General features: G+C 49.2%; 1 protein-coding gene across 18 annotated transcripts in view; it reads right to left on the bottom strand.

Moving 5' to 3' along the window:
- The window catches only part of ERI3 (ERI1 exoribonuclease family member 3), a 132,506-nt gene that overhangs the window by 39,950 nt on the left and 66,284 nt on the right, over positions 1-26,272 (bottom strand). For 10 of the 18 annotated variants that reach the window (XM_012120995.4, XM_060402616.1, XM_027969090.2 and 7 more), the window contains 2 exons: positions 19,168-19,240; positions 7,929-8,012 (listed from right to left, as the gene is read on the bottom strand). In XM_012120995.4, the coding sequence (XP_011976385.1) occupies positions 7,929-8,012; positions 19,168-19,240 (157 nt within the window). Of the gene's footprint in view, positions 1-7,928; positions 8,013-10,316; positions 13,390-19,167; positions 19,241-26,272 lie in introns of those variants that run through there. The other 8 variants (XM_042239930.1, XM_004001901.4, XM_027969092.2 and 5 more) reach the window with 2 other exon arrangements.

Genomic DNA, 26,272 nt, shown 5'->3' on the forward strand with positions numbered 1-26,272 from the left:
ATTTTCAGGACAATTACCCTCTTAATCAATGATTGCTATCAGCAGCCCTGCGCCTGGACGGATTTCTCAGCAAGGTAATCATGCCGCCAGGCTGGACGGCGCGTGCATAGGCAATGAAGCTCCGGGTGGGGTCTCCTCCCTCCCTCCCGAGCCCCCATATCCCAGCACCACTGCCAGTATCGAGGACAAGCACGGCAAAGTGTGAAGGCCACTTCAAGGAGCGATGGGAGTAGAGGACAGGAGGGAGGGGGCCCAGCCGCCCCGCCAGCCTTCCAGGCCGCCCGATTACGGAACAAACCTATTAAAACCTGAGATTTACTGCCTACCACGCTGATACATCTCCACATGCCCTCCTGCCATCATTCCTACCTCCTAATTAGCCTAATAAAGCCCAATTCTAATTATGGGCTCAAACTATTAGGGTGAGTAAGTGCAAAGAAAAGAGAAATATTGGTTTTACTAATCTCTCAGAGGCTCTTGGTTCCAGAAACTCCTTTTCTTCTATACAATCGGTTCACATGGGCTCCTGACTGGAATGGCAGGAATCACCTCCTCCTGCTCAGAGGTCCGGGCGTCTGGAACAGTCACAAAGCTGGCCTGGCCTGGAGCCAGGAGGCCACCCAGCCCCACACTCTCTCCGGGGTACTTCCACAGAGTCAGCCCTCCATATAAAGAAGCGCAGGGCCCCTCAGGAGAAGAGGGGAGGTGAGGGGAGGGTGGAGTTGGTCTCTGCCTCAGGGTCAAAGTTAGCCAGATGCTATATCTGCCATCATGGGGGCAACTCAATTTCTCAGATCACCTGTTGTTGCATAAAGGATCTACACCAGAAAGGCCAACAGTGGAGTGAAAATGGCATGGTCCAGGACACTGACACGTCAACTTATGCTTCAGTGTGGGTGGCGAGTGGGTTATGGGATTAAAACAGGCCCTCACAATTTGCTATTTTATTCTGAGGGGGAAAGAGAATTAGAAAGCATGGATGTACTCACTTTCTGACATTTACTGAGTGCTAACCATGGGTTGAATGTTGGGGATACATCAGGGAATAGTAGAGAAGTGACCCTTACTCTTAGGAGGTCACAATCTACTGGGAAAGACAGACAAGTGTCTTTCTGTCTGCAAAACAAAAGCCATAAAACAAAACTGCACACAACTGTTCACAGCAGCATTATTTACTAGCCATAAGGTGGAAGCAGCTTAAATGTCCATCAACTGATAAGCACATAAATAAAATGAGGTATATTCATACAATGGAATATATTATTCACAACAGAAAGAAATGAAGAGCTGATTCAAGGTGCAACACGGATGACCCTTGAAAATTATGCTAAGTGAAAGAAGCCAGAAACAAAAGGCTGCATTTAAGAACTTTCCAGAATTGCATGAATAGGCAAATTTATAGAGATGAAAGTAGATCAGTGGTTGCTTAGGGCTGGGGTGTTTGAGGGGAAATGGGAAGTGAGTGCTAGCGTTTTAGGGGTGACAAAATGTTTTAAATTTAGATGATGATGATGGCTGCAAAACCGTGTGAAGATACCAGGAAACACAGAATTGAAACTATTTATTTATTTATTGGCCACACTACATGGAACCTTTGTTCCCTGACCAGGGATCGAACCCACATCCCCTGCAGTGGAAGTGTGGAATCTTAACCACTGAACCACCAGGGAAGTCCCTGAATTGAAACACTTTAAATGGGCAAATTGCATGGTATGTGAATTATATCTCAATAAAGCTTTTTTTTTTCTCTTTCCTAAAACATGTACAGCAGGATGGAAGTAGTACAGGCTCACCAGCAATGAACAGAGCCAGGGAAAGCTCCAGCACAGAGCCTGACTGTGTCTCAGGAACTCGAAACAGGTGTCTGAAGAGAGAGAGTTACCGATGGGACAGGGGGAAAGTCTGCACAGAGGACAGAGTTAGGTCGTGAAGGGTCAGCAGGAGTTCACAAGGCAGGAATGAAGGAAGGGACGTCCCGTGCAGATGCAGCCAATGTGAATAAGGCCTAGAAATGGACAGCCACACAGACATTCTTGGTATTACTGGAGAAGTACATTCAGGGCCCAGGGAGCTTGTACTTTATTCAGGAGACACCAAGCTTTCTCAAGCAGAGAAGTTAGGTGATGAGTACAGGATAGCTTGGGGTCTGATGGTTCAGGTAGGAGAAATAACACGTCCAAGTAGCAAGGACATGTTTTTGGAGTCAGATATCCAGGATTTAAAATTCTTCAATTCTTCTTCAAATACACTCAGATAACCAGCATGTGCTGGGAATTTGCTATTTTTCTCACTATTTTATCCCCAGTGCTTGGCAGAGTGCCTGACCTAGTAGGTGCTCAACAGCCATCTACTGAATGAAAAAGAATGAATGGATGGCTATGTTGAATTCAATCCCATTTGCCAAGTGTTTATTGAATACCTACTGTGAAGCTGGGACTCTGGTTACACAGAGTGAGCTCTTCAAGGGTAGGGACTCTGTCTGATCTCTGATCTCTTCTGTCTTACTGCCTTACACAGGTTCTGTTTGGCATAGGGCAGGTGCTGAAGTCAATGTTAATTCCCTTTCCTCTCCTGGTCCAGGAGGTTTTCCTGAGACCCAGTGATTCTTGGAGAGGCATGGCCTGAATACTTCACTGTGGTTGGCAAGAAAAGAGAAGTTGAAGCTATAAGGGTGGAAGGAGCAGAGGGTGATGCCCATGGTATTCATCCCAAAGTCAGCCATGGTGCTCAGGAAGCCAGGAGGCAATCCGAGTTGTCCAAGTTAGTAAAGGATTGAGCAGGAATGAGACTGTTTCCACAGCGCATTCTCAGAACCCTCTGCAGACTGCCCTGCACCCGCAGCAGCAAGCCTCCTCGCAGGGAGCCAAGCACAGGTAGGGTGGGAACAGAAGCTCAGGACTTGCAGATAGAGGAGGGAGGAGGAGGGGAAGATCTGGTCCTTCTCTCCTGAGCACCGGTCCTGCCCCTGGACAGCTGCCATTTCCATACCTCCCCTCTGGTCGGGAGGGCCCTTCAGCTCATGGCTGACCACAGTAGGAAGGGGGCTCCTCCATCTCCCAGCCCTCAGGCCTCTTCCCGCCCCTCGCTTTCCCTCCCTCCTTCTCCTTCCTGCAGAGCTTCCCTCAAGCCATAAAAATAAAATAAAACACAAACACCCACAGTCCAGGAGGAGGGCGTCAGACAGATAATGGGCATTTTATATCTTTTTATGACACTCCCCATAGGCAGCTCGGCAATCACAGCGCAATAAAGGCAGGCATGCAGCTTGCATAGTTAAACAACTGCCGGGTAATTAGGCACAGCAAACACTCCACTGGGGAGGCCGCAGGACTGCCCTGGGATCTGCCTGCAGCCCGCCCTCCTGCTTGCAGCCACATAGGTGCCAAGCCCAGGCCTAGCACCAGCAGACCTGGTGGTGGTGCAGAGGACAGACCACTGGCTGCTGCCGTATGCATACTTGGCCTCACGCCTGTGCATGCTCACAGACACACCTGCCCACACCCACACATAAGCACTTCCTGAGCAGCTAGCTTGGACCTCATCTCCCCAGGAAGGCCACTCCTCTCTTCCAAGTCAGATAGCCAAGGGCTAGAGAGGGCCCTGCTCTAAGGCCCTTGAAGAGGTCTCAGGCCTGGCTGCAGCAGGGCTCTCTCCTGCAGGGAGCCCCGAGCTTCCTGAGCTGCATAGGCAAGGGGACATCTGAGCACAGAGGCGTGATTACGTGGGCTCTTTCTCCTGTAAATGCCAACTCAGTACAGAGCTGGATTCAAATGAGTCTACCATACACACATTCCTATTGCTTCATTTGCTACCTCTACTGTATTTCCCCCTATCTGCCTTGCCCCGTCCATCTTCCCTCCTAGATCCAGAGCTCTGCACAGGTGGAGAGCAGACCTGATTCATCTCTGAGTCTACATGCCCTGAGGCACAGGGCTGCGTCGAAGAATGGTGGTAAGTGAGGTGTTAACTGAGATGTGCTGGCCCAGGCAGAGAGCAGGTCACTTGCTACCTGAGGCTTAGGTCCAGGCTGATCGAAACACAACCAATAGAGTCAGAAGCCCTCACCAGGGCTGAGGCAGCTGCACTGTGAGTCCACCAATACCCATTCTTCCTCTAGTGATCCAGTCAATCAAATTCAAACTTTCAGGGAATGAATGGCTAATTGATGAAACAGAAGAGGCAAACCCCCGCTCCAATCCAACTTGAAGACTGAAACAGACTCTAGGAGCCACACAGATCAGCCCTGAGTAGGCTGGGGAAAACTTAAGCACCCAACCCTATACCACTCTTCCCTCAAAGGGAGCTGACAGCAGGCCAGGTGAGCTCACAGAAGGGCCCTGGGATAACCCAGCACAGTCCCATATGAACGTGAACCCAACTCAGCTACTTTTCCTGGTGTCTATCTGGCCATCAGTCCCTGTCTGCCAAGATCACAGGCCAGAGGAAGGGCCTGGACTGCACCCTGCCTTTAGAGTACTGAGAGGCCCCCTCCCGCCACCTCCTGTAGAAGCAGGGTGACAAGCTTCTCCTCACCCCATATTCTCATGGAGAAGCCACCCAAAACCTCAATAGCATTAAGTTCCAGTTCAGGTCACCTCAAACTCTGGGATGACCAGCCATCCAAACTCCTTCCCAACATCTGAGTCCCCAGCTCTCCCGACCTGATGCCAGGCGATGCCTTGCCTTTCCCGGACCCTCAGTTTTTCCCAATAGGATACAGCAGTAGCCCCAAGGCTAGAGCTCAAAGTAATAAGAGTCAAAGAGGGACTTCTCTTGCCTCCCTTGGATCTGTCACATTTTTTGCTGGGAGCAAACTGAGGGAACCTCAGGTCCCATAAATGATCTTAGGATGGCAACGGGAGAAGAGACCACAAGAGAGGTCACCTTGCTCAGCTTCCTTATTTGTTAGATGAGGACAATGAGGCCTCAGAAAGGGCACAAGACCCAACGCTAGAGCCCACGTCTTTATCCTCCAGCTTCGAATTCAGTCCAGAGTTCTTTGTCTTGCACCATGCTGTCCTCTAGAGACAAGGCCTGCATCTGCACAGCTCCAGGTGGAGTCAGACCACAGGGCCCATACCCACACCCTGCCCTGCATTCCCACGCGAGGGCACATACACATAGTTGAGTATACACACACACACCTCCCCACAAGGAGAAATACAAGATCCACACCTTTAATCACACATAATGTGCAAGTACACATGGGCTCACTCTCTGACACACAGATTCCCATTAGACAGGTGTCGTTCCCAAGAGAGCTGGAGCATGAGGCCAAACTCTGTCCTTCCCCAACCACTGCCTCATCGGCCATACAACTAGGAATGGCCCGTGTGTGTCTGCCCAGGCCTCCAGCCCAGGCCAGACCAGAGGAACTGCCTTCAGGTAATATCTGCTATGGGACTAGTCACAAGAAGAAAGTCATGGAAGGAGAGAACCTGGATTAACACCCTGGTCATGTGACTTTGAGCAAACTTCTTAATGTCTCTGAGTCTCTACTTCAGCACCCACAAAACAGGGACAATGGCCCTGTCTTGGGGAGGAGCTGTGAGGACTACATGTACGAAGCACGTGGAGCACAGAGCCTGGCTCCAGCTGGGACTCTATTACTGATACTGACAGACGTGACCACACCTGCCTTTCCAGAGTGGACTGCAGGGTAAAACAGCAGCTGGGAGACAGGGCTGTGCCTCCTGCGTTCAGGAAGTCTCTGTGCCCTTTTCTCCCCTTTTTGTAAGTCCTCCCAGTTTCCAGGGTCCAAAGCAGCAACAACAACAACACAAGAAGGAAGGAAGCAAAGAAAAAAGAATGAACCTGTGAGAAGGCAGAGTAACTAAGGGTGCCCTTGGCTTCTCAGACTTCACACTGAACTCTGATGAGCCCACCTCTTCCACAGTATCTATGCCTCTACAAGCCTCCTGACATCCCCTCTGCTCACCTCACCAGGTGGTCAGAGAAGCAGCAGACCTGGTCCCTTCCCTCAAGTGGCTTACCGCCCTGCACAGGGACAGACCACACCACACACAACAACCAAGAGGCATGGACTAGCCCCTGCCCGAGGGTGAGAGTACAGGCTCTGCAGTCTGGATGCCAAGGTTCAAATCCAGTCTCCAACACACCCAGGACAGCTCCCCACTCTCCCCTACTCCAGAGTGGGCTGGGAATTCACTTCCTCAAAGACACAAAAGAAAGACAAAGGAGGCTCAGGGTGGGACCAGGACCGAGACGCTGTGTCATTTGACAGGACACTGACTCTGAGCAGCAGCCAGCCAGAGGCACACAGAGCCGGGGCAGGCCTCAGGGTGAAGATCTGCCACGGAGGGCACCGCAGGCCACCCCCGGCGGGAGGTCGACTTGTAGCAGCTGCAGGGGAACCTCACGGAGGAAGGGAGGATCCTGGCTGCCCTGAGCTGACTCCTCTCCCTTCCCCCTCGTGGCCACACAGACCAGGGATGCAGAGCAAGGCCGGCCGGCTCCCTGGCGGAGGCTCTGCCGGGCTGCCCAGTCCCACGCCAAGCACCAGCACTCTTCTAGAACCTTGACAAACAGCACCTAATTGATTCTTCACTCTGTAATTTCCTGCGTGTTACCGTAAGGATTCTGGGGTCTTCTGGCCAAGCAGTCTCAGACTGTTCACAGCCAATAATGCGACAAAGCCTAGTGGCCTCTTTCCCTCCCTGCCATCCAGGCCCACAGGCTCTTTTCCCTCACCTGCATGCAAACACGGCAGCTTCCTGGAGCAACTGCCCCACTGTTAGAAGGGAGCTGAGGCTGCTCCACCCCAGACCACGGGAAACGGTTCCTTCCTGTGCTCACTTGCTTTCTCCTCCACTAAAAGGCATACACACAGCTGGCCCACATCGCAGCTTAAAACACTTGAAAACTACTATTTGTAGTTCCCAAGTGCAACAAGCTCCTTCCCTCCAGGCCTCTGCTCACATGGCTCCCATTTTGACTCCTGAAAATTCTTGTGTCTTCCAAGGCTCACCTCGAGTCTCCTCAGTGAAGCTTGGCTGACTGCCTCTCCCACACCCCAGGGGAAACATCGGTTTGCACTGGAGGCAACAAGGCAAATCAGTTTTGAGCGTGGTCCCCGGAGTAGACTGCCTAGATTCAGGTGCATAACTCCATCACTCATTGACTGCTTAATCTCGTGGAAGGTACTTAACCCCTGTACCTCAGTTTCCTCATCTGGAAATTGGCTAATAGCACTTATCTCAGAGCTTTTTGAGGACTAAGCACTTAGAGCGGCACCTATCTGTTATTATTAATTAACTCTACAAGTGAGGAAAGCAAGGACTGAGAAGGTAAATAGCTTGTCCAAGGTCACAGCACAGCAAGGTGGCAGAGCCGGGAACTGCCCAAAGGTGAATGTGACTCCGTACCCATGAACAGCCAGGCACGCTGGTGGCAGCTGGAATCCAGGACATGAGATGACAGACTCTGTTCCTTGGTGTCAGCTGAGGGTAAGTCAGTCCGAGGATGGCATTCGGCTCCTCCTCCCTGGGCTCACTTGAATTTTGCTGGAGGAACCCCTCTTTCCTAGCTCCTGCCCACAAAGGCTTATACGTCTACCTTGAACTCCTGTCTCTTCCCCTCGTGGCCTAGCTGCCTCATCTCTGGTGCTCTGTGTGAGGGCAAGGGAGGAACAGAGGCGCGTGCTATCACTTCATGCCCAGGACAACTCTCAGAGTGGGTACTGTTCTTATTGTTTTACAGAGGATGATACTGAGGCTGAAAGAAACGAAGTGACTTGCCTAAAATCTCACAGCTAGTAAGCGGGCAGAATCAAGATTCTAAACCACGCCCACTGGACTGCAGTCTGCGTGTCGGATACTGGTATCTCTTATAGTCAGAGAGGTTAAGGAACTTGCCCCAGATCACACAGCTGGTTGGCGGTAGTATCATCTGGTTTGAGCCAGACTCACCTGGCTCTGAAGCTCTTTCTCTTGCGCCAGTGGTCTCTGGTCTGAGCCACATCCACAGGGCCCAGTGTACGCATCAAGTATCACCTGAACACCAAGTGAAGGGTAAGTGTCAGCTACGGCCATACCATTTGTCTAGGATGATGCAGCTAGCATTGTAATTAAGAAAATACAAGCTCCTTTAAAAGCCAACCAAATTCACTGCAGCTTTTTTCATTATGCAATTTTATCACCATACACCCAATATTAGTTCCACCAGATGTTCAAGGCCAAAAGCAATGTCCTGTGAAGTTTTCTAACATTACTAAGAGCCCCATGTACTCTGTCTGCCTACCTCCCTAAGAGCTCTCCAAAACCACACTTAGTACTTTTCTCAGGTACTTTCCTGATTCTCAGTCACAAACTCACAATACAGAAGTAGCTTTTGCGTGGAAGAACTGTCTAAAGGTCATTAACATAAACAGGAGGCACAGTCCTTGCCAGGTCTTGAGTCCCATGAGTATTAAGAAGTAGTATAGTCTCCAGCAAAGAGGACCCAAGTCCTGAGGGAAGGAGGGAAGGAGGGAAGGAGGGAAGGAGGGAAGGAAGGAAGGAAGGAAGGACAGAGTCAGGGAAGTGAGCTTCTGCCTTTCCTATCCTGCCCTCCAACTCCTTCCCTTGCCCATCTCCCGAGGAGACATGGTGGGGAAAAGACCAACACCTATGTGGGTTCTAATCCTAGCTTTCCCTCTTCCTGGCTGTGTGCCCTTAGGCAAATTACTTATCTTCTCTGTCTGGGATATCTGGCAGAGGACTGGGCATCTGGACTCTGGAGCTCATTAGTCTGGTGTTAATATTCAGTGTGGGTTCAATGAGTACTTGTTGATACCTAGTGTGTACCAGGCCCAATGCTGAGCACTGGACGTACAGAGACGGGTGGAAAGTAGGCCTCGAGGAGCTCACAGTCTAGTAGAAAAGACAAACATGTAAGCAGATGATTACAAGATCATGTGATATACTCATTACAAAGTACTGAAGCCCTACAGAGAAGGAGATGATTAACTATGTCTACCAGAATCGGTAAAAGTCAAAGAGGAGACTGAAAAAGTCGGCTTAAAACTCAACATTCAGAAAACTAAGATCATGGCATCTGGTCCCATCACCTCATGGCAAATAGATGGGGAAACAGTGGAAACAGTGGCTGACTTTATTTTCTTTGGCTCCAAAATCACTGCAGATGGTGACTGCAGCCATGAAATTAAAAGACACGTGCTCCTTGGAAGAAAAGCTATAACCAACCTAGACAGCATATTAAAAAGCAGAGACGTTACTCTGCCAACAAAGGTCCGTCTAGTCAAAACTATGGTTTTTCCAGTAGTCGTCTACAGATGTGAGAGTTGGATTATAAAGAAAGCTGAGTGCCGAAGAATTGATGCTTTAATCTGTGGTGTTGGAGAAGACTCTTGAGAGTCCCTTGGACTGCAAGAAGATCCAACCAATCCATCCTGAAGGAAATCGGTCCTGAATATTCATTGGATGGACTGACGCTGAAGCTGAAACTCCAATACTTTGGCCACCTGATGTGAAGAACTGACTCACTGGAAAAGACCCTGATCCTGGGAAAGACTGAAGGCAGGAGGAGACGGGGATAACAGAGGATGAGATGGTTAGACAGCATCACCAACTCGACAGACATGAGTTTGAGCAAGCTCCAGGAGTTGGTGATGGACAGGGAAGCCTGGCGTGCTGTAGTCCATGGGGTTGCAAAGAGCTGGACACGACTGAGCAACTGAACTGAACCAGAATTGGGGTAGCATCAGAGAAGATTTCACAGAGGAGGGTTTTGAAGGATAAACAGGAGTTTTTCCAAAACTCTAAAAAGGAAAAGGAATGTAAGCAAAGGGAACAGAATGAGCAAAGGGAAGTGAAAACGTCCTGCCTACTGGAAGAGCGGCAAGAAGTCTGATATGGCTGGAATGTTAGAGGACAGGAGCTATGAAGACAGGGATGCTGCCATGAGCTGCATCTGCCAGGCCTTGGGTACCATGCTCAGGAGGAGGGAGGGGCCTCCCATACCTACCCTCTTGGCTCTGGTGCTCTTCCTGTCAAAACACGCACACTGCAATCGCACCCTTTCCTGGGTCTTTGATTTAAGAGTTCCTCTCCTGGCCCTGACAGTAAGGCATTTCTGTCCCACAGATTATAACTCACTCTGGGCTATTATTCAGCTCCCCAGCCTTGGCCCTGCTGCAGTTAGTCCAAACATAATATCCTTCATGCATATATTATCTGTCTCCCTATTATCTGGAATCATTCCGGAATTAAATTTCAGTCCTGCAATATTGGCTTCAGGAGCGGCGCGCTTTATGGGCTAGTCAAAGGTTAGAATACCAATCAAAATAACAGTGCCGATGCAGCGAGACATTTTAATATTCCAAAACCCGGTAATTGTAAAAGGACATAATATTTTTTCCCTGATTACCCCAAAGGCAACACATGTTAACAAGGCGAAGGAAGGAGTGAAAGAAATTTCAGAGTTCAGACAGCTGTTAAGACATATTTAAAGGAAAAGCCCAGGCAGGGCACTACGCCATGGGGGCAGGGAGATGCGAAGAAAGAAGACAGCCTCTCCAGCTCCAGCTGCCCCGACTCCAAACACAGCACTGGTTCCTCTGCCACCTTTGGGCTTCATCTCAAGAGCCCATTCCCAAGGGGTGATGTCACAGGGGATGGGATGAAAGGAGTAAAGCTCAGGACATGGATTCTTGAGGCCCAGGTTCCAGTTTCAGCTCTTCAATCCAAAGCCTCCAGCCTCCAAGCTGACCCCACCCAGGGTTTCAGCTTCGAACACCGTGGCAAACACTCCAGGCTGCTCTCCCACTTGGCCTCTCCTTGTCCCTGCCTGTGCCCCTGCCTCTCCTATACTTCTACCTGGTGCTTTGTATCCTGTTCTCGCTGCTAGAGGCCTTCATCTACCCAGCCGCAGAGCTAGTTCCACTTAAGACAGTGGCCTATGTGACGCTGTCAACACCCCACAGACAGTGCTCTGTACTCCGGATGACGCTGAAGACCTGGGCCACAGCCCCTACCTTTCTGGTCCTGACCACTAAGTGGTCCAGAAGCATCCATCTCAGTGTGAGCCTTCCTTCCTCCAAAATAGAACAAAACAAACACCTGGCAGGGCCCCTACATCTTCACGCCTCTCTTGGTTTCTGTTTTGTTACTGTTTTTTCCAAATCACTCCAATAAGGGGTTCTGCAGCAGGCACCAGGTGGCCACCACTGTATAGAGAATCCCAGCCTCTGTCAGCCTGCCTATGACTGGGGCAGCTCTCTCCCCACAGCACCAGAAAAGTGACCTGACCGGCAGAGTTCCAGACCCTTTCAGTCCTGACGGCTTCCCGGCTAGCTCAGCCCACTCATTGGAGCCTCCAATCTGCACCATCCCGACTTGCTGACCTGCCTATGGCCCCCAGCGAAGAACTTCATTAAGGCCGAGAATTTATTCCTCCATAAGCCCTTAATTTATTACTGCACTGATTGGGACTCTGAATGCTCCAAGGTCAGGAAAAGTCGTACTCAATCGTAGACACCAACCCTCCCTTCAGCAGTTTCTCCTGCTGTCCACTCCCAGAGGAGGGGGGAGAAAGAAAGGCTTCGTGCAGGGACCCAAGAAGGTCTCCTCTCCCTCTTTCAGAGCTGGTCCCAACCCCATCCCCTTCAGGGCACCCAGCAATTGTGGCAGGGTGTATGGCACAGATGGCAGAGGCAAAGGGGAGCAGCAATCTTCACAACCTGCTTCATCTGAGTCTGTCAAATTCTAGGTGACCTCCAACCCTACAACTTCCCAGCAGGACTGTCTGAGCCCTGTCTGCCAGGACTGACTCACAATCCTCCTAAGGCTGCCTGCCAGCTTCCCCAAAAGCCCATCCAAACAGGCCCAGGCAACAGAGGGAATTCCAGACCATCTGTGAATGTATATGCATACACTTGCATGGCGTGGTCTGACCATACATGCAGTGCTTATTGTGCAGGCATGCACTTATATAATTTATACCTGTGTCCTGCAGTGCATAGACACATACTATGTATGCACATGTACATACACACATATTCACATCCTTTGGGACCTACCCATTTCTTGATCTCTTATTTACAATAACATTCTCCTCCACCTAATCTTGGCCACCCACCCCTTTGGGCGCAACTTGGAGCCTGCCAGCACCTAGAAGCGCCCCGTCTCTGAAATCACTGATTCAGATATGCCGCTTTCCAACCACAGTCTCTTATTCTTCCATCTGGCATGCTCCACTATGCTGGTTTTTACCTGTCCCTCATCTTCTTGGGACCCATCTACTTTTTCCATATCTGCCAGGTCCCCTGCTGTCTTCTCTTCCTTCAACATCCAGCTTAAACCCCACAGTCCATCCTGGCAACCACTGTCTTGACCATATCTTCAACTGTTGCTTTCATCACACCCCTTGGGAATCTCTCTCCTGTGGATGAATCTAAATGTCTGCTTTCTGCATGTGCACAGCCAGGCAGCTGAGCTCTGCTAAAGAAAAGCCACACAGCTGAGCAGAGAGGTTCCGTTGTGAATTAGTGTCACCAACATCAACTGGACCCTCAACACTGCCTATAAATCCTACTGAACTTCTCAAGTAAAGCTCACACTGCTATTCTTTACTGAAACTATAGCAATCCTTTTCAACTTTCTGCCAACCTTCCCAGCCCTCCCCTACTCATTATTAGCAAACGACTGATCTATTTCACAGAGAAAAGCAAAAGCCATTAGAGGGAAACTGCCTCTTGTCATCACCAAATCCACAAGCCTACTTGCACCTGTCTGCACTTCTCCTCCCCCTGTCCCAGTGGAAGAGCAGCCTTCCCCCTGAAGACAGTGTCAAGCGACTGGGTTTTCCATCCCTTCTCCTGTCACCTTCTTAGAGACCTCCCTCACCCCTATATTTCAACCTTTCCTCTCTACTACACAAACAAGAACATACATCTTCCACCTTAAAACACAAAACTTGCCTCAATTCCACAGCTGCCCCACAACAGCTCTTACCCTCCCTCCCTCCTTCAAAGCCACATTTCTGAAAAAGTTCAAATTTCTCTTATCTCATTTACTCCCCAATGTGCTCCAGCTTTGACCCATCCCTATCATGCCATCAAGAGGGTTCACCAGGGTCGCCAAGGTCCTTGAGCCCAGGTCTGGCACTTGTATTTCAGTCTTTACATCATGTGGCCCCTCTGAACTGACCAATCCTTTTTTCCCAGAAGATACTCTTTTTCTTTGGTTTCTGTGGCCTCACCCTCTCCTGACCTACCTCCTCTTCTGCCATCCTTCCACTGTCTTTTTTCGCTCTGTTTATTCTCTTCGGCACAGGTGCAGGCAAAGCTAACTTTGAGTTCTAACTTGGTCACGTACCAAACTGAGACGCTGAGCAGGTTTCGTCATCACTCTGTGCCTCAGTTTTCTCAACCTTAAAATGCAAGAAATGACAGTAACTACCGTACAGAGTTGTGAGAATTAGATAACGTAGGTACGTGAGCACAGCACTGTCCAACACAGACATAACGTGAGCTCTATAAGCATGCTAGGGATTCAATGCCCAGCCCAAGTGAAAAAACAAATGAAATTAATTGTAAGAATGTATTTTATTTAACTTGGTATATCCAAAGAGTATCATTTCAATATGGACTCAGCATAAAAAATTATTAAAGAAGTATTTTGTATTTTCTCATACCAAGTGTGTAATTTACACTAACAACACATCTCAATTGAGATGCTAAATCTTCATCAGAAATACTTCAGCTGTATTTAGATTTTAAACAATTAACAGTTGAAAATACAGATTTACCAATCCAGTTCTAAACATACTTAAAAGTTCTTCTTGAAAGTTTTCAACTTATGTTTAGTTAAAATTAAATAAAATTTAAAATTTGTTCACCAATCCTATTAGCTACACTTCAAGTATTTGATTGCTATAGGTGACTGCTGCTGCTGCTGCTGCTGCTGCTGCTAAGTCGCTCCAGTCATGTGTGACTCTGTGCAACCCCAGGGACCGCAGCCCACCAGGCTCCCGTCCCTGGGATTCTCCAGGCAAGAACACTGGAGTGGGTTGCCATTTCCTTCTCCAGTGGCAACTATACTGGACACTGCCAGGTCTAGCACACAAAACACAACCATTAATTAAGAAATATCATTACTACTAGTGACCACTCCCCCTCTGCCTCTAGTTCTGACTCTCCCTCCTGTATGTATCGAACATTGATATTTCCCAGTCTTCTGTACTAGGCTCTCTTTTCTTCTCATCTTAATCACTCCATTCCATGGCTGCAATAATCACTCACACACCAATAATGCCCCCAAATCTGCATCTCTTATCCAGACCTTATCCCTGAGTCCCAGGACTATATATTCAAATACCTTCTCAAAAGCTTCACCAGAATGCCTCAATGGCATCTAACTCAATGTGTCCCACACTGAATTCGCCTTCTCTTCCAATGCCTACACTTCTTCTTCCATTGTCTCGGTAAATTCGTTCCAATTCTCCCAGTTGCTCAAATCATAAACCTCGGAGTCATGATGGTTTCCTCCTTCATCCTCAACCCTCACAGCCAATCGGTCACCATCTCCCATCTATTTTACAGTCGGTTCTGCTGGAACACTCATTTTGAAAGAGCAAGCTCGTTCCAGTGCAACTGGAGTATTAGGGGACAATTCACCAGGACACACACTGTGCATTTATGTGAGGCTCTGTCCATAAACAATATAAGATCAACACAGGAAGCTACACCCAGCTGAACAGAGCTGTGCACGAACGTACAAAATGCACACATCCCAAACACATACCAGCTACCTGGACCACCACTTGTGCTACAAGCCACATCCATCTGGTTACAGTCTCTGGTTTCAGAGAACTCTCGTTCCACCACTTCATAGTAACTCACAACCTGCAACCATTCTCATGCTCATTTCCAAGCAAACTTCAAGTTTCTTCAAGGTAAAAATGCCATAGTTATTGTAGTATTTGTGTATTTCTTAATCATTCAATGCATGTAAAGTCATACTACCCACAGTTTCTATTTTATTACATTTTTTAAAATTAGATTCCCATCTCTTTTCATGTGCCACTGATGAAGTTTGTGAGGACTGTGCTCCTAACCCCACTTTTACTGCATAGCTTTCCACAGCATGGTGATCTACAGGGAGGCGCATGTTCCACCACAGGAGAACTGACTATACCATTTAATACTCCAGACTCAGTCCATTTCTCTACATTTCCACTGCTGTCACTTCAATCCCAGTAACTATCATTTTTCACCTGAACTAAGCAATGGTCTAATTCCATGGTTCTCAAGTAGGTACGGTACCTCCCTACTCCAGCTTCATCCAGGCCACTGGAAATGTATGTTTGTTTGGGGTGGGGGGTGGCATTTTCATTTGTTACAGTGAATTGGAGAAGGGCACTCTCCTGGCATCCAACAAACAGGGGCTGGGGATGCTACGAGCTCAACCATGCTGCCCACACAATGATTTGCCCATCCCAACACACCAGCTACAGCTCTATTACTGGTCCCCTGTCTCTACCAGCTCTCTCTACACTGCAGCCTGAGAGGTATTTTTTTTTCAAAACACAAATCAGATGATGCCTCTCCTGTCTTCAATCATGTCCCCTCACCCTAAGGACAAACAAAAATCAAAACCTAAAGTCTGGTCTACAAGGTGCTGCCTCCCCTCCAGTTTCAGTTCAGGTCAGCCTTCTCTCTTCCCCACATTCATGTGCTTCAGACAGTCATTTGTCCAGCAAATAATGACTACACATCTACAGTGTGCCAGGGACTATCCAGAGTGACAAGGAAGGAAGAGGGAACACAAGAGACAAACATTCTCTACCCTCATGGAGCTTACATTCTAACTCCATGAAGCTGCCAGGCTTCTCTTCACCCAAAGCCTTGCCGTATATGGTCTCCTTTGCTCAGTCGATTTCTGCTCATCCCCCAGGTCTCAGCTTAGGCCCCCTTCCTCCCCCTTATCCCACTAAGTCAGGTGATATTATCCTATGATATCCTGTCATATCCCTTGTGATATGATCCTATGACTCTGAACTTTTTGGTATTATAACACAACTGAAATTGTTTATTTAACATACATATTTTCTGTTATATCCCCAGGGCCCAGCACAGTATCTGGAACACAAAAGGCACTCAAGAATATTCTGCTTATTTATGCAGATGTGTATGTTTATATATGTGCATGTGCCTTTACAGTTTATGAATATGCATATATAAACACATTTGTACATGTTTTCATGTTTCTGCAGGTGAACAGGTGTATGCACATGTATTCAAGCATGAATACATGCATGCAGTGTTGGGTACCTGAGTGTATCCATTCACATGAGTACACATGCCATGTGTCTATACACTCTTCTGGCCCCTCAGTGACAGCTCTGACCTCCTGGAGGCCGCTAGAAGCAGGGCCCTAAGTCCTCTCTAAGCTGACAGTTCAATAAGAGCATAGATCATTCAATGACATTCCAAATGTCAGCAAACACTAGTTCGCTCCTCTCTGCTACAGGGAAAGTAAGTGGAGGCGGGAGAAGTGGAGACTTGGCCCTGGAAGAGTTGCCCTTCCCTGAGACCACCCATGCCACCTATGGACAGGAGAGGGCAGCTGAAAGACCACATTCTGCCTCTGCTCAGACCGGAGGCCTTAGTCAAGTGCGGACGGAGACCTCAGTCCCAGTTGCTTGCTCACTCAGCAGGTCTAGGGGGCCAAGCAGGCCCGGAGCCTCCCCATTCTTTTCATGGGGCAGAGCCCTCCTGGGGCACTGAGGAGAGGAAAGGAAGGGAAGGGGGCAGGACAAAGTAAGGTCAAGGATGGGAGAGAAGCCCAGACAGCCAGGGCCTGGGTCCCATGCGGGGAAAGAGGAATGAGGCTTTTACATGGTATTCCCACAACCCTGGCAATGGCCTCTCTGGCTTAGCTTTTCTCATTGCTCTTTTTAAGGGTGCAGAAATCCCTGCACAAGTCATGCAGTATAAAGGTCAGAAAGATCGCCATGTGCCTGGACCTCCAGGGTCCTGCAGCTTCCCTGTCTTGAATGGCTGATGAGGACTACAGTTGGATCACCTCAAGCGCAGCTACAATACAGTGTGGCTGGAGAGCAGAAAGGAAGGGGTGAGACCCCTGGTTTTTCTTAGACCTACGTGGTCTACCTCCCAGGAGGCGATCACAGAGTCCTCCGTTTCCCCTAGTACCCATTTCCCCTTCTACGACTCAGCACAGTCTGGCAGAGAACCAAGCTGAATAGGCTCAGCACAGCTTCCTCCACCGCCAGCAGCACCAAGGTAGTCCCGAGTGGCAATGTTATCACACGGGTCGGCTGGTTTCCTGCCTCTCTGCCAAGGAACCTAGAGGCAGGGAGCTATCCATACACCACAAAGTCTAGTGAACTTCACAGAGCAATTGTTCATGGTCAGCGCCCGCCTCGCCTGGCCGGCCCTTCACATTGCATTTGCAGAGACCAGCAAGCAGCCTCAGATGCACTCTGACAGCTGGCACGCCGTCTCTTCCAGGCGCACGGGCCTTGCCACACCCGCACGCATAGCCCTGCCAAGGCCCGCGTGAGAGGCCCTCTCTGGAGCCAGCTCTCAAGGATCAGTCAGCCAGCTAGCAATTGCTCACTGGGCATACACTCTGCACCTAGCCTTGATCTGGCCAGCGGGGACACAGAGAGGAACTAGGCTCAGTCTCTGCGCTTTGGAGGGACATGCCTGCAAGGAAACACATGGACTCAAAGATCATGGATATCCAGAGTGTTAAAGCCTTAAGGCAAAAGATCGACTTCTGAGCTTCTCAGCTCAGGTGAGACCTGAGCTGAATCATCAAGGATGATGCCTGATAAAGATGACTAGGGGTGCTTCAGACGGAGAGAAGGCCTTACGCCGAGGCCCAAAGGCAGGACAGAGCCTGGCCTCCTCAGCCCCAGCTGGGAGGCAGTAGGAAGCTATTGTTCAGCTGCAACGAGATCAGCAGGAGAGGTGGGGAGGGGTCAAAACAAGCCAGAGGGCAAAGGACTAGCACACCAAAGGACAGCCAAGGAGTGCACACAAACCGCCACAGAGAGCAGCTGCCCCGGGACCTGCAGAACAAAGCCCAGGGTGGCTGTCTTCCATGGCTCCTCCAAATGCTCGCTTGCCTCCAGCACCCCCACACACCAAAGAATGCTGCTCCCCCTAAGCACAAGTCCCCTCTTCCCAGATCCCACCTTCCGAGAATGCCCAGTTCAAGACCCTAATCCTTACAATACCAGAGGGCCTGGCCCTCTAAGATCTCTCCTTCTCTGAGCACTCCTCTCCCCCCACCCCCAGGGAATCACTGTTCTGATTCCTGGTGTATTCTCCCTCCTCTGAGCTTCCTGGGAGTCACTGAGCTGGCTAATGGCACAGGTTCCTGAGGCTGCCCCTGGTCTGTTACCCCTCCATCAGAGGGATTCATGGGAGTAAGTCTCCTGAGTGGCCTGGGCCTCCCACAGCCAGGATCCTAAGACAGCAGGGATCTGGGAAGTCTATTCCTACACCTCCCTTCTTCTGCTTACCTAGGAAGTACAGCACACACTAGGAAAAGTACAGCTTTCTGAGTGATTCATTCTCTGCCAGGGCCCACCTTCCTAGCTGCACAGGGTCCCTCCTGGCCCACAGCCTCAGCGCCCACTCCCCATGTGCTTGGGGCTAGGTGAGTGCCAGCCTCCTCCCCCATGCCCAAAGGGAAGTGGGTACTAGTGTCCACAGGCTCGGCTAGGGGTAGATAGAACCAGAGCCAGCCTGGGCCAACCCCACCTCGCCACCAGAAGGAGATGCCAGTGCCAGTCAGGAGGGTCAGAGGTCACACTCATGATCACTCCTGGCACTTCCCTCCTAGAGGAATGCAGCTCAGCTCAGAGCGGGAACTCTGAGCAAGAACAGAAACTCCCCTTCATCGGGACTTCTCTGCACATCTAGGGGACACCAAGGAGGGTGGTGTCAAACTCCACCCAGCAGCCTGGTCCCTTAAGCAGCTCCCCACTCTCAGAAATAACCACAACCTTCCATATTAGATAGGGAGGAGAAAGGAGTATTGAAGAAAGAAAAGAACGAAAAGAAAAGAGAACAACAAGATGGAAAGAACAGAAATGAGAAAAGAAAGCAGAAGGGATGGCGTCTGAGGCACAGGAGAACCCAAGGACATGCGGAGAGGGGCTCAGATACAGTACCTTTTTCAGGTTAATCCACTGCTTGAAGTAATCTGCTACTGGCAAGCCCAAGTACTGGCACTGTCCTGGGAGCCTGAAGAAAGAGAAGGGGGAGAGAACAAGTTGAGCAACCCATGTCGCAGGTACGGAGTCTTAAGACAGGAAATTAAACAGAGTCTATAAGTCAGAGAGACCCCCAAAAGGCTAACAACCCACCAACCATGGGTCCTACCCCACCCAAGAAAGGCACCCCACCTTCAGCACCCTGGACACCGGGCTCCAGCTGCAGTCTTCAGATCCAAATGTGAGAACCTGGAGACTATTCAAAATAATATCAGACACACTGCTTTCTGATGGCCTACGATATTGCTAAGGTTCTTACTTACATTTTCACATTAATTCAGGGTGATGCTGGGAGGTGGTAGATCTGTACACTTTATAGATGAGAAAACAAGAGTCAGAGAGGCTACCCAAGTCCCCACAGCTAAAACACGATAGTGTCAAGAGCTGAACCCAGGTCTGTCTCATGCAAAAGCCTGTGTTCTTTTCAGTGCAATAGGATGTTGTCATTTTGTTACAGAGACAGGAGGAGAGAGGAAAAAGAGAACATGATTTAGAGACAGCTGGGCAGGGCCTTTGCCTCATATTTAAGTCTCTAACAATAAACTTTCTGTGATAGAGAGGAGAGAGATAAAAAGATGTCAGAATGTAAATCGAGAGTCTGTTCTTGATTTTTCTCTAAATTATAATTTATAAACTCTCCCCTTCTAGCTGATGATGCCATTTTGCCTACACAAATCCATTCAAACAAATACTTATTAAACACTAATGTTTAATAAGAGTCAGGCAATCAGGACTCAAAAAGTAAAACTTAACTCCTGCGCAGGAGGGACTCACAGTCTGTTCAGCAGAATGAACAGTAAAAGAAATAGATTACAAGCCTTAAGTTAAAGCATTGGGGTACATGGAAGGATGGAAGAAGATACAAGAAATATCAGCTGGGGAAGATCATAGTTTTCTTGCTAAGAGGAGTTTGGCCACAGGCAATAGAGAGCCTCTGAAGAGCTGTGATTTACAAAGGTAGTTCCGGGGGCAACAAAAACAATACATTACAAAAGCCAAGTAGTAGCCAGGAGACTAGACAGTAGCCATAGAGACAGTGAGCAAGCAACAGAGAAAAAGAGATGGAAAGGAAATCTTGGTGAGCGAATGAGAGAAAGTGGTAGAACCCAATCCAGAGGCAAGTGGCTAGACCAGCTTTGTGCTTTTGTGCTTCTTACTGAGACAAAGTTAGGGGCACAGAGAGCATATGTGACAACGCAGACGAGACTAACCAGCATTTAGTAGTTTCATTACTGTTTTTAAGTCCTCTTCATACAGTATCTCCCTAGACGAGGCATCATCCCACGGCCTTCCCTCTACTAGCCCACCGGATGGAGGCATGAGTTTGGGAATGTGAATTGAGAGGTATGCCTGACGCCTGCTAAGCACTCAATATCTGTTGAGTTTGAGAGCCCTAGGAGACATCTGGCAGTGGAATGATGTCTAAGAGGCAGATGGATATCCCGTTTTGAAGAGAGATCTGGCCTGGAGATACAAACTGCTGAATCACTCGTGTAACTTAAGTAAAATTAAAGCCACGAGAGAAGACAGGATTACCCAGGAAGACTATGGAATGAGAGGAGCAAGAGCGCCCAGGTTAATGTCTCACAAAGCTCAGTCAGTGAAGAGTCCACCTGCAATGCAGGAGATCCCGGTTCGATTCCTGGGTCAGGAAGATCCACTGGAGAAAGGATAAGCTACCCACTCCAGTATTCTTCCCTTGTGGCTCAGCTGGTAAAGAATCTGCCTGCAATGTGGGAGACCTGGGTTCAGTCCCTGGGTTGGGAAGATTCCCCAGAGAAGGGAAAGGCCACCCACTCTAGCATTCTGGCCTGGAGAATTCCACGGATTGTATAGTCCATGGGGTCGCTAAGAGTCAGACACAACTAAGTGACTTTCACCAATGACAATGACCACCAAGCTTTGCTGAGCTAAAATGAAATGAGGCCACCTGTACCAGATCACCACCAGCGACAAGGAACTCACTACTACACACAGCAGTCAGCTCTAATTGTGGACTCCTCCAGTTAACAGAACATCCTTCCTTAATGCTAAACTTTAATCTGTCTTTTGTAATTTCCACCCACAAGTCTGAGGCATGTCTTTAGAAACTACAGAGAATGAGACTTCCATCTCTTCCTTGCAGAACCTCTCAAGACGCGCCAGCCTAGGGAGCTTCCTTCCAAGTTCCCTTCTCCAGGTCACATAGCCTCAGCTCCTTCGAGATAATGTGCCATGAGGCAGGACTCATCCAATCCACCTCCATGCCCAGAGGGCAAGGCTCCTCGTATCAGAGAGCCAAGGTAACACATGCTCTTTGGACCCTATGTCACATCACCTGGGGCCTCCCCGGTGTCTCAGATGGTAAAGAATCCACCTGCAATGCAAGAGACCTGGGTTCAATCCCTGGGTCAGGAAGATCCCCTAGAGAAGGGAACAGCAACCCACTCCAGTATTCCTCGGTGGCTTCCCTGGTGGCTCAGACGGCAAAAGCATCTTCCTACAATGTGGGAGACCCAGGTTCAATTCCTGGGTTGGGAAGATGTCCTGGAGAAGGAAATGGCAACCCACTCCAGTGTTCTTGCCTGGAAATTCCCATGGACGGTGGAACCTGGTTACGGTCTACAGACTACAGACCATGGGGTCCCAAAGAGTTGGACACGACTGAGCGACTTCACTTTCACTTTCCAATATTCCTGCCTGGAGAATTCCATGGACAGAGAAGGCTAGCGGGCTACAGTCCGTAGGGTCACAAAGAGTCAGACATGACTGAGTGACTATACTTCAGACTTCAGATCACCTGTGGTCAACCTAAAGGATGATGAAAGCTTACCCTTTCTGGAATAATTGATTTTTGAGCCTAAAAAGCAAGTTATTAATGTCAAATGCCATAAAGCAATCAAGTAAGAGAGAGATGAGAATAACCCAATGAATTTGGCATCAGCGGGCTGGTAGGGACAGAAGGCAGCAGATGACGTGTTGAAGAGTGAGTAGAAATAAACTGGAGATCACAAGCAGAAACTCCCTCTTAAGGAGGTTTGGCAACAAGAATCCACTTGAAATGACTGTTTCTACCCTAGAAAGTGTTAGGGCAGTCAACCTTCCCTCCATTGCTCTTCAACCGTTTGACAGACACTAGCTTTTCCTGCTTTATTGACTACGCTGAAGCCTTTGACTGTGTGGATCACAATAAACTGTGGAAAATTCTGAAAGAGATGGGAATACCAGACCACCTGACCTGCCTCTTGAGAAACCTTTATGCAGGTCAGGAAGCAACAGTTAGACCTGGACATGGAACAACAGACTGGTTCCAAATAGGAAAAGGAGTACGTCAAGCTGTATATTGTCACCCTGCTTATTTAACTTATATGCAGAGTACATCATGAGAAACACTGGGCTGGAAGAAGCACAAGCTGGAATCAAGATTGCCGGGACAAATAGCAATAATCTCAGATATGCAGATGACACCATCCTTAAGGCAGAAAGTGATGAGGAACTAAAAAGCCTCTTGATGAAAGTAAAAGAGAGTGAACAAGTTGGCTTAAAGCTCAACATTCAGAAAACGAAGATCATGGCATCTGGTCCCATCACTTCATGGGAAATAGATGGGGAAACAGTGGAAACAGTGTCAGACTTTATTTTTGGGGGCTCCAAAATCACTATAGATGGTGATTGCAGCCATGAAATTAAAAGACGCTTACTCCTTGGAAGGAAAGTTATGACCAACCTAGACAGCATATTCAAAAGCAGAGATATTACTTCGCCAACAAAGGTCCGTCTAGTCAAGGCTATAGTATTTCCCCTGGTCATGTATGGATGTGAGAATTGGACTGTGAAGAAAGCTGAGCACCAAAGAATTGGTGGTTTTGAACTGTGGTGTTGGAGAAGACTCTTGAGAGTCCCTTGGACTGCAAGGAGATCCGACCAGTCCATCCTAAAGGAAACCAGTCCTAGGTGTTCATTGGAAGGACTGATCCTGAGGCTGAAACTCCAGTACTTTGGCCACCTCATGCGAAGAGTTGACTCACTGGAAAAGATCCTGATGCTGGGAGGGATTGGGGGCAGGAGGAGAAAGGGGATGACAGAGGATGAGATGGCTGGATGGCATCACCGACTCGATGGACGTGAGTTTGAGTGAACTCCAGGAGTTGGTGATGGACAGGGAGTCCTGGCGTGCTGCAGTTGATGGGGTCGCAAAGAGTCGGACACGACTGAACGACTGAACTGAACTGAACTGAAGTGGGAGTCAATGTCTGTGTTTTAGGCTGCTAGTAGAGTAAGCACTTACTTTTCTAAGACCTGAAATACCTTACCATGGGGAAGGTTCCTCTCCACACCCAGATGATACAGTGACACTAACTACAACCAGTCAGTTTCCTGGGAGGGAAAGTCTGGCTGAGACCAAGAGGATGAAGGGGTATCCAGGTAGGACGTCTCCATGTGGGAACCAATGAACAAGATTATAAGGAAATGAGGCAAGATTCTGAAAGACAAAAGGTAGCTTTAGGAACTAGAATGTGGTTGCCTAAGACACAGAACTGTAATGTTTGGGAAATTTTCTTATTCCCTTCCATTTTTCTTTCATGTGCCTTATCCTTGGTGTTTGTGAAAATGCTTGCTCAGGTCAGCTACTTTTAAAACATCACATTTAAGGCCTGTGAGTGAAGGGGGCCACCAGAAGCAGCAGAATCTGCAAAGAAGCACATCAGGGGACTGGCCGGGAAAAGACAAAGGTCCGGGGTCACCTATCACGCTCCCCAGGCACCCTCTGGTTCATTTAGTTGACCCAGGCCAGGAGTGCTCCTGGCTGTGGCGGGCCATGGGAGAGGAAGGGCTCCCCCTTCAGCAGGATTTCAAGGGCAGATGTCAGCTGTTGGCTGTCAGACAGAAAGTGTCCTCTACCCAGGCAGGAAGTGTCTCACAGGATCCTGCCTGGTTCTCTTGAAGGAGGACAGGCTAGACAGATTGTCAGGCTGAAGACGCAGCTTCAGATATGGTTCGGCAGCATCTGGAGTGCTGCCTGGGCTCCTTGGCTAACTGAAGCAGAGAGCGGCAGGACCATCACCCTCACTCAGGGCTTGTACAGTCACTTGTGGGTATACCTGCCATTTGTAGACTCACAGGCATTCCAGTTGTCGAGTCCTCCAGCTGATGGAAGGTCCTAGCTCTGTGACTTCAAGACGCAAGCAGTACGCCTGCTACAGGTGTGGCAGGACCCAGGCCTGTCTTCACAAGAAACACAGAGCTATATGCCAGAACCTGAACTCCCAGGTGCCTCATGGGAAGACAGCTAGCTACACATCTCTATGACAGAACCCTAGCCTAGCTCGGAGAGCACCAAGAGAAACCCCATGAGGAAGGGTAGGTTACAGTAGCTGTCATCCCTTCATAAAAGAGGAAACTGATGCCCAGAGAAGAAAAAGGATTTGCTTGATCAGACAAGAAGCCAAGGGCAGAACCAGAAATGGGATCTAAGCCTTCTGACTACACAAGGCATCAGTCATGTAGATGCAGTCTTTACAAGTCCCTAGGAAGGCAAGGTCTGGGTTTCACAGGGGCAGGTAGCACAATGGTTGGTGCTCAAAGTCACTGCTGGGTCCACAGTTCTTAGGAGCATAAGGCTACTGTCAGAGGGTACTAGTGGGCACGTGGTGCCACTAATTTGGAAAAGAAAAAGGTGAAAGTGCCCCTGGCACAAAGGGCCTGAATGCTGTGAGTTTCTACCAGACACTGATCCCAGGAAAAGAGCCACTGGCAGTGGGCCCTGGACTAGCCTACGGGCATGAACGTGCAGGCAGGTTTATGGTGCCCAGGCCTCCATGCAGCTGGGATCACTGGGCACAGAGCTCCTCAACTGCCCAAACATCATCTGGCCATGCTTATTACTGCTGCCCAATGAAATTTTATGCACCAAGTCCACAGGTGTGATTTCCCCTTCTTTATGAGGGTCGGAATGACATCACTGATGGCCAATAGAAAAGAGCCAATTATGTCCAGGCCATAAAAAGGAATGGGAATTTTTTTTCAACCAAATCAAAACTTCCTTCAGCCTCATGAATGCAAGGGGCCCTCTTTAAGGAAGCCCCCCACCCCAGTCCTGCCTGTGGGCTCTAAAAGGGGTATGATTGCTTTCCAAATACTATGGGGCCTAAGGGCCAGGGAGGGGCTCCGCCTTTGGAGTTTACCATGGGGTTCGTCTCTTATCACACTGGCCCCCTAGGGTCATCAGAACAGACCATGAAACCTTCCCCTCTGAGGCCTGACTGGCTCCCTGCTACTCCATCCAGGGGGAAGTCAGAAAAGATGGGGTACTCCTCAAGTTCCCTTACCACTTCGGCTAAGTAACAGAATGCAAAGAAAGCCCTCTTCTACTTAGAAAGAAGAGTATGGGAGGAACAAGGGTATAAGAAATAGCCCCCTCAATAAGCATATAGCACAGAGCAAAGGGAGCCCCACCACCTGCAGCCCTGCGCTAGGGCTAGGCCCAGACAGCCCTGATGGCAAACAGGTGTGACCAGCTCGGCGCCAGCCAAGGCAGGGGACTGGCTCATTAAGGGAACGCCACCCTCGCTAATGGGTAAACGCGGGATGAAGCCATTGTTAGCAAGAGCTCAGCTTTGAAGACTGGGTGACACAGAGCTGGGGGGCTCTGCTGGAACTGCCTGGCCTCAGCGGAGGGGGCCAGCGGCATCCATGGAGGTCTGACAAACAGACTGGCAGACACCACGAGCCAGGAGCAGCCAGAGAGCAGGCACCAGTGCTGGCAGAGATCACGGACACTCTTCCTTCTGGGTTTCTTTCTCTGCAAGTTTAGGGACATGCAGATCACTCTCAAGCCTTTAAGAGGAGGAAGTCAGCTGAATCTAAGGGCTATGTTTGACCCCTCTCTGCTTCTCTGGAAAGGCTGTGGGACCCAGATCTCAGAGTGATGTAGGCTGTCATTTTTTGCACCCAAGAGCACATTATCGCTCACCTGCAAGGGCAAACTATTTTGTTCTATCTGATATGCAGAAAAGGGGACGTG

This window comes from Ovis aries, chromosome 1 (genome assembly GCF_016772045.2).
Source record: "Ovis aries strain OAR_USU_Benz2616 breed Rambouillet chromosome 1, ARS-UI_Ramb_v3.0, whole genome shotgun sequence".
Lineage (NCBI taxonomy): Eukaryota > Metazoa > Chordata > Mammalia > Artiodactyla > Bovidae > Ovis > Ovis aries.